The sequence below is a fragment of the Coregonus lavaretus genome (genome assembly GCF_964263955.1).
Source record: "Coregonus lavaretus genome assembly, chromosome: 13".
NCBI classification, from domain to species: domain Eukaryota; kingdom Metazoa; phylum Chordata; class Actinopteri; order Salmoniformes; family Salmonidae; genus Coregonus; species Coregonus lavaretus.
This window is the reverse complement of record NC_140000.1, coordinates 37,338,613-37,354,075: the sequence shown is the minus strand read 5'-3', so window position 1 is coordinate 37,354,075 and position 15,463 is coordinate 37,338,613. Positions and strand designations below refer to the sequence as shown.

The 15,463-nt window shown below is 45.2% G+C and overlaps 1 protein-coding gene across 2 annotated transcripts in view; it reads left to right on the top strand.

Moving 5' to 3' along the window:
* The window catches only part of LOC311140828 (ras association domain-containing protein 3-like), a 71,465-nt gene extending 56,614 nt beyond the window's left edge, over positions 1-14,851 (top strand). For both annotated transcript variants that reach the window (XM_084176077.1, XM_084176078.1), the window contains 5 exons: positions 8,029-8,136; positions 9,294-9,458; positions 11,406-11,493; positions 13,303-13,418; positions 13,502-14,851. In XM_084176077.1, the coding sequence (XP_084032203.1) occupies positions 8,029-8,136; positions 9,294-9,458; positions 11,406-11,493; positions 13,303-13,418; positions 13,502-13,651 (627 nt within the window). In that variant the 3' untranslated portion in view covers positions 13,652-14,851. The remainder of the gene's footprint in view (positions 1-8,028; positions 8,137-9,293; positions 9,459-11,405; positions 11,494-13,302; positions 13,419-13,501) is intronic.
* The last annotated feature ends 612 nt before the right edge of the window (positions 14,852-15,463 follow it).

Sequence of the window (15,463 nt, the reverse complement as noted above, 5' to 3'; positions counted from 1 at the left end):
GGTGTTATTTCATAGTTTTGATGTCTTCACTATTATGCTACAATGTGGAAAATAGTAAAAAATAAAGAAAAACTCTTGAATGAGAAGGTGTTCTAAAACTTTTGACCGGTAGTGTATATGGATGATTTATAAAGCCAGGCATATTTAACAGTTAGGCGATTGATTATAGACGTAATTAAGTTGGTTTGCTCTCTCCTCAATTTTCTTAAACAATTAGGCTAAGCCCTATTCGCACGGGACTAGTATTACTAGAGAACGTCGGTTATGTAATTATTACCCCAGAATGTCCGTTATTCCAGAGGATGATTCGGACGGGATTAGTTTTTTTTCCCCAAACTGCCCCCGTAATTCTTTTAATTTTTTCCAATTAATTGACAGTTATGACGGAACCCTGTAGGTCCAGGCGATAACAGGACTACACTGATAACTCCAGCTTGGTTCCCAAGTTTCTAAACGATACCATCATTGGTATAGTGTCGCCATAATATTTGAATTGAGCAAGTGTGATCATAATCATTAGGATATTTTAACGATCCGCATTAGACGTCCTAAATTCCCCCCAGCCTTCAGATGTCAGCTAAACAGTGCACTTGCACTTGAGATGCGTTTTTAAGGCTTTGGATACGAAAGTGAACTTATCATTTCCAAATGTTTTGGTCAGTTATATGCTGCTTTGCGATCTATTAACAGCAAGGGAACATTAAATAGGCACAATATTTTTTACTGATCCATTTGGCAATATTCAAATCACACGAACAAAAACATTCACTGTGGAAGTTGATACATGTAGGCCCTTCATATAAGGCTATGCGCAGCACTTTGTTCAATTTATCAAATCAGTTATTGTTTTCTTGCTCAAACCGCGAGCAACATCTGTCAAACTCAGACATTTCTCTCAAAACACAGGGATGTCGATTCGCACGGGACTAGTATTGTCAGAGGACCTTGGAGTTAGCCAAAAAACAGTAGGGTATTCTGGCTGGAATTGTTTACTCTCCTGCCGTGTACAAATTACTGACATGGCAGATTCGGACGAGACTAAAATTATAGACCTGGTGTTTTGTGCTTGTGCACATAATTACATTACCTGACCACCCCCAGTAAAACTAATCCCGTCCGAATAGGGCTTAAGGCAAGGGCTGTTTCCTCATCTCCGCTGCCTCCACTGCATTGTTCTCAATCCCAATATGCTGGTTAATTTTGCTATTATGCACTTAGCAACATAGGGAAAGGTGCCAATTGAATGGCGCACTAAGGATTATGTTTCAGAACCACAGACCGCTACCATACCCAACCCGGGATAAAGTGCGCGTTATAAAATATTATTTTTACATAATATAACCACATACAACTTCAGTATCACATGTCTTAGAGTGATGGACTGTGCCATCCCGTGGCCTCCACAATGGATTAGTTCACTGAGACGAGCGAATCAGACAGGTGTCTTGTGCACTAAAGAAATCTCGGTCGACCAACAGCCTATCGACCAAACAATCGACCAGTCGACTAAATGGGGTCAGCCCTAGTGTCTATATATGGAAAAATACACGTTTTAACATTTCTACCAGTCGATTGGTCGAAAGAACAGACGACTCTTGGTCTACCAATATTTTTTATTTATTCGGGAACAGTCCTAGACTGTGTGATTTGGAGGATATGGTAATACTCCTCAGTTTGACAGGGAGGACCTGACTTTGATTTGTGGAGCACATGGATGCATGCAGACTAGAGAGAAACCGTGAGAGGGAGATCACCAGGAAACGGCCCACAAAAAAACACGAGCCTAGTGTCTGTCCCTCAGTCATCGTTAATTCCCTGTACTCTGACTAGGGCTTGGAATTGCCAGGGACCTCACGATACGATATTATCACGATACTTAGGTGGTGATACGATATGTATTCCGATTCAATACTGTGATTTTTATTGCGATTCACTGTTCCAAACATATTGCTCACCATGTGTCTGCTGCAGAGGGACAAGCGAGAGCCATGATAACGAGTTTTGATCAGTCATGGAAATAAAAGTGCTTAAAACAAATTGGCTCCCTATTTAAAAAGAAGATGGAGAACAATCTATGAAGGAAAAATACTGGAGTTTGCAGGTACAGCCAACTAGCACAAAATAATATTGCGATATCGTCAAAACGATATTATACGACATATCGTCCCCAAAAAATCCCGACATGTGACGATCACTTTTTTTTTTCTTAGCCACCCTTCTTCTACCTCGGACCCCTCTCTCTCTCATATGTTGTTTCAGACTTGGTGTGGAGCAGTAGACTACACAGGGAGCACAGACTAGGAGAAACATGCAGATCCCAACTCCCCAAGATTAATATTTTCCAATCTCTGCAGTGTTTTCATACCTCAGCTAGATAGGGGGTCTGTGGAGATCTCTATCAGCAGTGTGTGTGTTCCAGGCCAGCAGCCCAGGGGTCTGTGGGAAGAGTCAGCAGTTCTGCTGGGGTGGTTTCCATTCCTCTTCATTCTTTTTGTTCAGCCCAGAGTTTGTGTTCAGCTCAGTATTTTAGTTTTATGTGTGTACAGCAGTGTTTCATTCCTGACCTCTTTACTCGTCCTCAGTAAAGCCACTTTCAGTTATGCGAGTCCATCGACACCACAGGAGGCAGGATGGACCCTGTCACCCTCTCGCTCTCACCCTCTGACTCTGAGCCCACTGAGCAGGAATTCACCTCTGTTCTACCCAGTGGGACACTAAGGGATGGATCACACTCTCCTGCTGCAGTCAATGGAGTGGTTTAGTCTTTCCTATGCTATTCTGTGTGTTTGTGCATGCAGTACTAGGTCATACTCAGTACAGTAAATAGCTGCTGGAATCCCTCCAGGTCAAAATGAATACTGTGCTGTTTTTAGTGTGGTGTCAGGGAATTGGCTGTGGTGTAGTGGTGGTATAGGAGCTCTCCAAGTGGGTTTGCACTGGATGCGGTGTCTGCAGTGCTTGGTTTATGTCTACAGAACCTGCATTAGTTGAAGAATGTCGATGTCCATTATGCAGAGGAAAGGTGTGGCTGCTGTGAACTTCCCCTCTAAGCTGAAGAGGAAGTCACACACAGAGGGTGGGGGGGGTAGTTGCTACATCACTATGGCACTGAATGAGACTGTGGTCATGGATTCACAAACTACCGTAACACATAGTCAAACTGCTCTTCCCATACTGATTTTTTTAAATGTAGAACAATATCCACGCCCACACATCCAGATGTAGGTTAAGTCAGGGGTGTTTAGTCTATTTCCAGCTTTTCTTAGCTTGTTTTATTTTTTGCTTGAGAAGCATGGCTGTCTGGATCTGTCCATCTGTAAATGGATAACATCAGGTGTGTGTGTGTGTAATCAGGTTTGACTGACTGACTGAGAAAAGCGCTGGAGAAAACAACAGTCTGATGACACAAAGCTTAGCCTATTCTTTGAACACACCAAACACATTACACCACACCTCTACTTCACACACATTACTTCACACATTAAGCCACACCTCTACTTAACCCAGCACTGAACTCATTGTAACTCTACATTTACATTTACGTCATTTACTAAGGCTTACTCTAAGCACTCAATCCCAGGGCCACTTTACCGCACGCTGGCCCACAGCTATCCCACATTGCTCGCCACCTGACTCTTCACCCTAAAAAAAACAACTCTCCTCTTTATCAGTCCTGCTCTTATACCTCTGCCACCCCAGCTAACCCTGCCTGCCTCAGGAAAGAGTCTAGCCAACTGGCATTCATTAACCTTGATGCTGCAGTAACTACAGTGAAGAGTGTAGGGCGGAGACATAAAGAGCGACAGGTTGAACTCTCGGGGACAGTCCTAAAGTCTGTTCTGCTGTCTTTCTGCTCTCCTCCTCGCCGGCTGCAGTGTAGTGGCCCGTGGCTATAACAAACACTGTGTGGGAGGGAGGGAGGGAGAGCAATATGGTTGTTTTTAGCCATTACCTCATCGGAACGTTTGTTTGTTTTGCCTTTTGCCTGTCACGCTCCGGATCACTGGTGCTCCTCTTAACCCTCTCCTGTCTGCCCCATCCTGATCTGTCTATATGGACTCAAATACACTACCATTTACATACTCTGCCTCGTAACCCAAAGTAATGATAATGATGTTAGTTTGTTCAAGACCGCATTCATGAACCGGTTCGGTGCTGAGCCATCTGATGTAGTCATGACCTCTGAGGCTCTGTTTGAAACCGAGGTAATCCTATGGAGCTGGTTGGAGAGGGTGAGAATACATTTTTTTACCACAGTAGTAGCTAGCAAGTGTTCACCAACCTCTTTCTCTGTGGCTACCCATAATCCCCTGGGTCTTACTGTGAGCCACCTTAATCAGCTGTGACCTGTACGACCCAGTAAAGTACTTCAGGGATGACTAGCTCTAGAAGGCTATCTGTCGTGGCTACAGTGTGTGTATAAATACATGGTGGACTTTTAGGCTTAAGCCCCCCACAGACGTACGATTTTAGCCATCTTATGCCATGATTTTGCCGTCCCTGACTATTGCGAAGTCGTGGGCAAAGTCGTAGGTCGTAAACGATTGTCAATCGTCTTGGCTCGTTCAGTGTGACAGGGTCTACGTCTGACGATTTTAAGTACCGCTACGTGCGGTTGTAGGCTCCGACAAAGTTCTGACAGTATCAGATTTTTTTGGCCTTTATCGTGTAGTGTGTGGCTGGTGTTAAGAGCCGATCTCGGTGACTGATCAATAGGAACACAACCAGCACTGATTTATTATGCACACAATGATACGATTATTGGGAATAGTCCGAATAATATAATAGTTTGATTTAAACGTTTGCATGCTGTGCAAGAATAATGATTTCCCTAATAATCCTGTTTACATGAAAAGACTGAATCTGACGTACTGTCTGCAAAGGCCTTTAGTTATCAGTGCAGAGCCACTTTCTCCTATGCATATCAAGGCCTCTGTTAGCACTACACAGACATGATAGCCTACTTGAATGCTAACAGTGCGGTTGACCTAGTATTCCTGTAATCCTGTAGTGAGTCACTGGGCTGGACCAAGCAACAGGTCAATGTCACCTGTTTGGGCTCATACACTGCAACCCATAGTCTCATGAACCTACTGGGTCACACCATGAGCTAAGTGGACTTGACCTACAGTTCTCCTCACAGGCCCATCCTACTACAGCTCAACCCAGCCCAGTCCCCAGTCAGTGAAGACAGCTGGCTGCAGCAGGAGTCTAAACCCTAGCATTAGACCACATCCATTACTAACTGTAACAATAAGGAGCTCTGTACTGTTACTTTATGAGCCTGTTTTCCTCTGTGGTAGGCAATAAAAAAGTAAATCAGAAGCACCTCCAGAAGAGCATTCATAGCATGCCTTTTACTACCTTGATGTTGACATTAAAGAGAACACTACTAGTAGGTCAGGAATATAGCCCCAGTCAGCCCGGTCTCCCTGAGGTAAATACTAGGCTATTAGAACCATACCACTCCACTATCAATGTTATTGCCTAAGGCGGACTCTTCGGTGTGTACACGTTGGCACCCTGGTCTCTCGTGCACTCACACACAGTGTGGCCTTATAAGGTGTCCAGTGCCTGCTAGGTCTTGCCAGGATACCGAGTGAGGTTTAGGTTTGTTTTTAGTAGCTAGGAGCCTTAGAGAGCAGAGCAGCACTATGCCCATGTAAGAACACACAGCGCTGTCTGGACTTTGGACTCAGGCACACACACACTGAGGATGACGTGTGTCTGCTATGACTGCATGATCCAGAGTGATATGGAGAGGAAGCTGCATTCATGTCCATTTAGAAATATGACTAAAATCAAATCCTTCTGCTTTCCAGGAGTTTAAACTTTGTGTGTGTGTGTGAAGGTCACAGCCTTCAGCAGTATGACTCATCTCTCTGGATCTGAGGAGCACATTCATTACATAACTATGACCTCCTCTCTCCCTGGGTTGGGCCTGACACACTTCTGTCCTATGGTGGGATGAGTGGTCTGTGTGTGTCCGTGCTGTGGTGGACCCTTGCCTTGAGGGGGAGACCCAGACCCAATGAGACACCGGGTATGTGTGTGAGATGTATGACGGTCGTATGCGTGTGATGGCAGTGTTTCCCCTAGATTATTTGCCAAAATCAACATCTAGGGCAGGGCAATTCAATTACTGAGCAACAATATAAACGCAACATGCAAATATTTCTAAGATTTTACTGAGTTACAGTTCATATAAGGAAATCAGTCAATTGAAATGCATTAATGAGGCCCTAATCTATGGATTTCACATGACTGGTCAGGGGCGCAGCCATGGGTGGGCCTGGGAGGGCATAGGCCCACACACTTGGGAGCCAGGCCCAGCCAATCAGAATGAGTTTTTCCCCACAAAGAGGCTTTAATACAGACAGAAATACTCATCAGCTCTCCGGGTGGCTGGTCTCAGATGATCCCGCAGGTGAAGAAGCCGGATGAGGAGGTCCTGAGCTGGCGTGGTTACATCTTGTCTGCAGTTGTGAGGCCGGTTGGACGTACTGCCAAATTCTCTAAAACAATGTTGGCAGAGAAATTAACATTAAATTATCTGGCAACAGCTCTGGTGGACATTCCTGCAGTCAGCATGCCAATTGCACGCTCCCTCAAAATTGAGACATCTGTGGCATTGTGTTGTGTGACAAAACTGCACATTTTAGAGTTGTCTTTTAATGTCCCCAGCACAAGGTGCACCTGTGTAATGATCATGCTGTTTAATCAGCTTCTTGATATGCCACACTTGTCAGGTGGATGGATTATCTTGGCAAAGGAGAAATGCTCACTAACAGGGATGTAAACAAATTTGTGCAAAACAATTGAGAGAAATAAGCTTTTTGTACGTATGGAACATTTCTGGGATCTTTTATTTCAGCTCATAAAACATGGGACCAACACTTTACATGTTGGGTTTTTGTTCAGTATCTATTGTTACGGGGGCCCAGATTTTAAAAAGGTTAATTCCGATTTATTCTTCGGAAGAATTGTATTAAAAAGCAACCACCAATAAAGCACTTTCCTTAAAATGAAATGTTGCCAGAAGTAATTAGGAAAGATGTGGCGGGCGCTCAACAAACGTTAGTCGAGGTACAACCAAAACATTTGTGACACTCGCGCACTATTATTTTGTTTTATTTAAACAAATATTAAAAGGTTCTAAAAGTAATTAGATCGTTTTATTATTATTATTATTATTATTATTAAAATCATCTGAAAATGACGCATCTCAATAAATAACACAAAGATACAGTATGTCAAATCAGGTAATGCCAAATTCCAGTCTGAAGGAAGTATGCTTTGAATGAATTTCCCTCAGTCATTAGGCACGTTTTTTGTCAGTCCCTTTTTAACGAGTCCTTGTGAGTATCAGAGAGGGAAATAGAAGGCACGTAGGTGTTACTTAGTCGTAGCTTTCAGAAATGGGGTCATAATATTTTGTAGCTTAAACCGTTCAAATGCTAGAGCCAACTTCATATGAAGAAAAAATTATCTACATGCGACACAGGCTCTAAAAGCCGCTAGAAACCACACTATAGACAACCACCTTGTCGCTTGTCATTTTGGCACTGAAGTCCGATATTGGCGTAGATTATTTTTGCAGATATTTGATTAATGTTAAGATTTGATCAAAGGGCCAGTATAAATTAATAAACGGGCCGGATCTGGCCTGCAGGCCGGCAGTTAAATATCCCTGATCTAGGGGATATCCCCTGTAGCTCAGTTGGTAGAGCATGGCGCTTGCAATGCCAGGGTTGTGGGTTCATTTCCCACGGGGGGCCAGTATGAAAATGTATGCACTCACTAACTGTAAGTCACTCTGGATAAGAGCATCTGCTAAATGACTAAAATGTAAACCTAGGGCCTCCAAATGAAGGTCAGGAAAACACTGTGTGGCAGGCCCAGGGCTGGAGGCCTGTGCGTGTGTGTATGCTCTTTGTATCTGTATCAGCTGATCTTACCAATCTCTTCAGGCCATAGCACATGTAATAACACCACTTAACTCTGTTTGTCTCTGTTTCTGTCTATCAGGATGTGGAGCAGGAAAGGGAGTTACGGACTCATCTCAGCAGAGAGGAGATCAGACAGAAGGTCGAGCTGTACAACTCCTCCTCCAAGGACCACCTCAAAATGACCCTGGTAAGTGACCTCTAACCCCTGACCCCGTCCACTAACCCTTAACCCAACTCCTCCATCAGACACTAGGCTACCTCACAGTTTATCATCCCTTGTGACCTAGCTACCCACTTCAACCCCTTATCCCTAAACTAACTTGTATGACTGTCAGGCTCTGATGGTTATCTCTGGCACGAGTGTGTGCGTGGGTCTGCCAGCCTTCAGAGCTGAGCTGAACTGTAAAGGCTCATTCAGCGCTCATGTTTTGTGTGTGTTCTCTAGCCCCTCCTGATCCACAACAGAGACGTGACACACACTCACATTTGCTCGCTGCATGCTTCCGCCACATCTCTCCGTCTGTTTACTAATGATGAGGATGATGATTGAACAGAAGCTCTTTTGTTGTCCTGACCTCCGCTGTTGTGTAGAAGAAGACCGACTCTGTCTAACTGACTGCTCAGTGCTCACCAGGCTGTGGGCATGATGGTGGCACACCACATGTTCACCAGACTAGCCTGCCTGAGAGATGTGTACCAGATTAATAACTGTAACATACTTATTTCCTTCTGGGGAGGGGTCAAAGTTCGAACCAATGTTCTTCGATTCACATTGATGTCCATATAATCCATGCTATCTGACCTGACAGTCTGTCATCTAAAACATGCAGTCAGGCAGGCATAATGACTGTACTGCTGTCTTCTGTCTTCTTTAGAATGTCTTTGTTTGCTCCCACACCCATTTTCTTCTCTCTCCTCTCTTTGTGTCCCCAATCTGTCCATCTATCGCAACCACAAGTCACTCTTTGTTCTCTTTCTCTATAGAAACATAACTACGTAACAGTGCGGGTGCGTCGTGGCATTCAGCTGATTGAGGAGTTTCAGCTCTCATCACCTTTAATGACCCTCTCTCTCTTCTCTCTTTTACCCTTCTAAACACTCTCTCTCTCACACACACGGTGCTGTCCCCTGTGCCCAGGGGGGTGGCATGTGAAGTAATGAGCATAGAAATGGGCCCACAAATCAGGGCTCCATCTGGTAACTGTTAACCCCCCCACCCCATCATCTGCTCATCTCTCACACAGACATGACCGAGCTTACTGTGTGTGGTGTGCGAACATGCGTGCTTGTGTACATGTTCTGTGTTGCCCTGCCGTATCCTGACCTGTCTCTCTCTCCCTGTAGAACCCAAGTGGTGTGTATACAGGGTTCATCAAGGTGCAGTTGGAGCTGATGAGACCCATCACAGTACGAGAGGGCCGAGGAGGTGGGGGAGGAGAGGAGGTTTTCTACATCCCCCGGGGGGTGACTAACACTCTTCACATCAGCTCGAACAACACCGTACGACAGGTGGGTCTCACACAGTTACGTACAACCTGCGTGCAGTGATTTGTAGAAAATCGCTATACAGTGCCTTCGGAAAGTATTCAGACACCTTGACTTTTTCCACATTTTGTTATGTTAGTCTTATTCTAAAATTAATTAAATATTATACCCATTAATGACAGTGAAAACAGGTTTTTATAGATTTTTGAAAAATTTATGGAAACTAAAAAACAGAAATACCTTATTTACATAAGTATTCAGACCCTTTGCTATGAGACTCTAAAATTTGCTCCGGTGCATCCCGTTTCCATTGATCATCCTTGAGATGTTTCTTCAACTTGATTGGAGTCCACCTGTGGTAATTTCAATTGATTGGACATGATTTGGAAAGGCACACACTTGTCAATGTAAGGTCCCACAGTTGACAGTGCATGTCAGAGCAAAAACCAAGCCATGAGGTCAAAGGAATTGTCCGTAGAGCTCCGAGACAGGATTGTGTCGAGGCACAGATCTGGGGAAGGGTACCAAAAAATGTCTGCAGCATTGAAGGTCCCCAAGAACACAGTGGCCTCCATCATTCTTAAATGGAAGAAGTTTGGAACCACCAAGACTCTTCCTAGAGCTGGCCGCCCGGCCAAACTGAGCAATCGGGGGAGAAGGGCCTTCGTCAGGGAGGTGACCAAGAACCCAATGGTCACTCTGACAGAGCTCTAGAGTTCCTCTGTGGAGATGGGAGAACCTCCCAGAAGGATAACCATCTCTGCAGCACTCCAACAATTACATTTACATTTTAGTCATTTAGCAGACGCTCTTATCCAGAGCGACTTAGTTAGTGAGTGCATACGTTATATTTATTTTAATTTTTTCATACTGGCCCCCCGTGGGAATCGAACCCACAACCCTGGCGTTGCAAACCCCATGCTCTACCAATTGAGCTACATCCCTGCCGGCCATTCCCTCCCCTACCCTGGACGATGCTGGGCCAATTGTGCGCCGCCCCATGGGTCTCCCGGTCGCGGCCGGCTACGACAGAGCCTGGATTCGAACCAGGATCTCTAGTGGCACAGCTAGCACTGCGATGCAATGCCTTAGACGGAAGCCACTCCTCAGTAAAAGGCACATGACAGCCCTCTTGGAGTTTGCCAAAGGGCACCTAAAGACTTTCAGACCATGAGAAACAAGATTCTCTAGCCTGATGAAACCAAGATTGAAGTCTTTGGCCTGAATGCCAAGCGTCACGTCTGGAGGAAACCTGGCACCATCCCTACGGTGAAACATGGTGGCAGCATCATGCTGTGGGGATGTTTTTCATCAGCAGGGACTGGGAAACTAGTCAGGATCGAGGGGAAAGATGAGCGGAGCAAAGTACAGAGCGATCCTTGATGAAAACCTGCTCCAGAGCGCTCAACCTCAGACTGGGGCGAAGGTTCACCTTCCAACAGGGCAACGACCCTAAGCACACAGCCAAGACAACGCAGGAGTGGCTTTGGGACAAGTCTCTGAATGTCCTTGAGTGGCCCAGCCAGAGCCCGGACTTGAACCCGATCGATCATCTCTGGAGAGACCTGAAAATAGCTGTGCTGCAATCCAACCTGACAGAACTTTGAATGGAAGAAACTCCCCAAATACAGGTGTGCCAAGCTTGTAGCGTCCTACCCAAGAAGACTCGAGGCTGTAATCGCTGCCAAAGGTGCTTCAAAGTACTGAGTAAAGGGTCTGAATACTAATGTAAATGTGATATTTCAGTTTTTAATATTTAATACATTTGCAAAAACCTGTTTTTGCTTTGTTTATTATGGGGTATTGTGTGTAGCTTGATGAGGGTGAAAAAAACAATTTAATCCATGTTAGAATAAGGCTGTAACTTAACAAAATGTGGAAAAATTCAAGGGATCTGAATACTTTCCAAATGCACTATAATTATATATAAACGCTGATGCTGATCTTTATCGTTAACATTGTTTTTATCAGGTGATCCAGGCCCTGTTGACCAAGTTCACCGTAGCTGACAATCCTGCTAAATATGCCCTGTACAAACGCTGCCGCAGGGAGGAGCAAGGTAAGTGTGTCTCGTGTGTTTGCGGTCTGTCTTTCTAACTAGAGGAGACACTGTAGTTGGCTTGTCATGCCATAGATTCCAGACTGTGTTAGCTGGCTGGATAGCATACATGCCAGAACTGGGCTGGTGTCTGAACATAATTTGTTTGTGCGGTGTATTCATGATAGTTTTCGAGTGTGTGTGGGTATCTGTAGGGTCAGGGTGTGTATTTCTAGATGCCTCGCTCTCATGTTGCTGAATGCCACAGGGCTGTCCCCACACACATTGCGTTTCACCCCTGTGTCAGGAATACCCCGCCAGGGCGGAACACACACACACACAGCGTGTCCAGCAGCAACTGTTCTCCCACCAACCAGCCAGCCTGTGGAGAGAAGGCCCCAACAGGTTTCAGGACAGTTTACAGTAGCAGCCTGTGTCTTGGTCTTCTGTTCCCCCCCACTACTGTTACTACAGTTCTTCCTATGTTAGGGCTCTGCTAGATGAGATTGAGAGGGCAGCTCGCTGGTGAGGCTCAGCCTGGACCTTAACCCGGCTCTGAGTCAGACCCCAGCAGACGCGCAAAGCTGGATCAGTCCCTATACCACAGAGCAGGAGATTAGCCCCTCTTACTGAAGACTGGGTGGGGGCAGGGTTAGAGGGGCAGGGATAGAGTAGTCGGGAATAGGAGTGCAGGTAGATTATGGTTTATGATTGTGAATAGGTCAGACTTCCAGCCGAGTAGCGGTGCTGTGTGCAGTCTGTCAAGGTCTGTCTAATCTCTTCTCACAATGTTGTGTAATCTGACAGCTCTTCATTATGTCAGGGGAAATGCACACACGCTATCACCGACCTCTAGGAGAGTGTGACTCTCAGACGTTGTAGTGTGTGTTTGCGGTGTTTTCCCCTCGGTAAATGAAGAGGGGAGGGCTGAGCCTGTTAATGAGATGGTTTGTCTAGACAGTCTATACTGTGTCCAATTAAAAAAAAACACAGTTTAGTTCCACTAGCTGATAAAAACCCTCCTCAAACAGATGCACCCCCTGGGTGGAGTAGGCGAAGGACTGGGGGCGTATGTGCAGGGCTGTGTATGGCACGGACTCAGTTCGTAATTGTTAGGATTTGTAGTGTCATAAATCTGACCCTAGATCTGTGGTTACTGTGTGATATATGAGGAAGGGTAAGTGTATGCATGTCTATGTAACTTGTGACCCATTCCGATGGTGGTGGAAACTTAAAAGCCCCTGCCTGCAGCAAGAAATACCATGGTGATGTCAGAATCTGGTGTGGCATGGAATGCGGATCTCTCCCAGTCCTGCTGAGATGGACGGCTAAATGACGTCTGGTACATAGCTGTGTAGAGCTAGTCTCTTTCACCAGCTGTGTTTAATAGGGGAACCTATAGGCTGGTTAGGCCTAGCAGGAACCTCTACTGTAGAGGGACAGGCTGAGACCATGTGGTGGTATGTGCTGGTGTCTCTGGATAAGGAACATGCGGGAGGGTTTAGGGCTGCCTGCTGACTGACTCGCATGAAAGACTTCTCTCTCTGATCTGACAGGGCTGCTGTGGTTATTTACCCGTATGTGTGTGCGTTTTTGTGTGTGCCTACCCCATGGCATGGAGCCAACACTTTTATCCAGGGTTGTTTTCCATGCACACACACACCACTTTGGCCTATCCCCAGTTTCCCAAGCTCTCATTTGTGTTTTACAGCACATCTTCCCCCTGACTCAACACTGAACCCTTTTGTAGAATGCCCTATGATCATGCATTATAACCACAGCATTTTATGATACTAATGTTCTAGCTGGTGTGCGTGTTTCCTCCTGTAGTGTACGTGTGTAAGCTGTCAGAGGGAGAGCATCCGTTGTTCCTGCGTCTGCTAGCAGGTCCCAACACCGACACATTCGGCTTCGTCCTGAGAGAACAGCAGACTGGCGAGGTCATGGTAAGACGCACACTGAACTCCCACACACTAAACACACACATTCACACACTCTGTATTAACCATACCTCTCTTTCCTCTTCCAGTGGGATGCGTTCTCCATCCCAGAGTTGAGTAACTTCCTGAGGATGCTGGAGAAGGAGGAGACTGATCGGGTGTGTTCCGTGACGCGTCGTTACGACAACTACAGACTCAAACTGCAGGAGGCCATGAGAGCAGCAGGGGGGCCGGGGTAATGCTACTACTGTCCCTGAAGGAGAGAGGACAATGGGGGCTGGGAGCCAGAAGCCAGTCTGAGGGTCACTGAGGGGAAAACTGGTCCAACCTGATTCAGAAACTGGAGAGAGACAGACAGCTGGAAAATACTCCAAATTATCAGTGGACCCCATGTGCAATACACTGGATGGACACTAGAGGGCAGCTGTGGTTCCACTGCACTCAACCTGGACTTCACTAAGCATTGAGGAGCACTCAAGAGACTAGCTCCATGTCTTTACTGAGTAGGCCTACACCCTGTGTGCCATATCCACTCTTCTGTTCTCTCTTTCGATCTTTCTGTTAATGCGATCTCTGTAGTTAGTTCCATTTTTTATTATTTTAGAATGGCCTTTTTGAACATGTGAATCATTCAAACCCCAAAATATTTGAATCAATTTATTTTGACTTTTTATTTAATTGGCGGATGCAATGGTTTGTACATATTGTGTATTGTCGTTTTAATTTATGTGGGTGAAGCTTTGTTCTGTTTTTTTGCTGAAGTGGTTTTTATTGTATTCTATGGAAGCGTGGCAACAATCCAACCCCCAGTGGGAATAGGGACAGAGTCGTGTGCTCACTGATTTCTCTCACAGGGGTTAATGCACAGAAAACACATCAACAAAATATAGGCTAGACTGGTTTATCATGGAAATAACACAGTATTCAAGGTAACTGAGAGATGGACAAGATGAAATAGAAACTAGAAAAGACAAATGATACAGACCAGAATATGAGTGGTGTATTTAAACTGAAGGTTGTGATGGTCTTGAAAGGTGACGCCTATTTGGTGCAGTTTGAAGAGTCTGAAAGTCACAAGCTGTTTGGGGTGTAGAGGTCAGGATGAAAGTGTGACAACTTGTGACCAGACTGACAGTTAGTGGAGTTTGAGCTGACCGCCCACCTCTGACCTCTGGACAGAGACCAGTCATATCAGAGTAGAAGGGGTTAATGCTGTGAGAATGGAAAGATTTTCGGAAGTTGACTAATGGTTTGAGGAAGTAGAAAAGAAACTTAGACTGTGTATAAAAAATAAAAATAAAAACATGATAACATGGTTAGGAATAGCAGCAAAGGACAATGGCTATATTGTTCCTGTTCCTCTGGTATTCATTTAACATGGCTACATTTGTCCTAATCTGCTGTAGGGCTTGTAGAATAAATGCTTTAAATCAGCCTTACATTGCACCAGTGTGTGAACCCTGAAGCAAAGCTGCATGTGTCATGCTCTCTGCATGGGACATGCGGAAATGGATGTGCTAACAGACCAAAGAGACTAGTCTGTTATTGTAGAGGTGAAGTCACATGGCAATGTGTTCAGTCTCCTAGACTTGGAGAGAGTGGCTAGAACCTGTTGTTCTGAGAAGTTCTCACATTTTGCCTCCCCCTCCCTGTACGTCTCTCTCAGTACTGTATTTACATCTCTACCAGGGTTGTATCCATCTTCTGGGGGTTACAGGAGAGGTCATTTGAACAGAGACTGTACTTTGGGATAGATGGACAATCAATTGAATGGACAGAGCAACTAGTGAGTCCATTTTCGGCCATCAACCCTCGGCACAGTATCAAAACACACTGACCAAATGCAAGAATATATGTTGAATTGGCATGTTTAAAAGCCTTGTTGTTTATCTGCCAGTACAAATGACGTTTTTCTGATGGTACTGCATTAGTTGCCATGTGTATCTCCATAGAAGAGTAGTGGTGTGGTTATATAGCCCCACCTTATGGATAAATGCTGTAACTGTGTCCTCTCGGTCTTCACCTGCATCAAACTGTTGATCGAAAGCCTG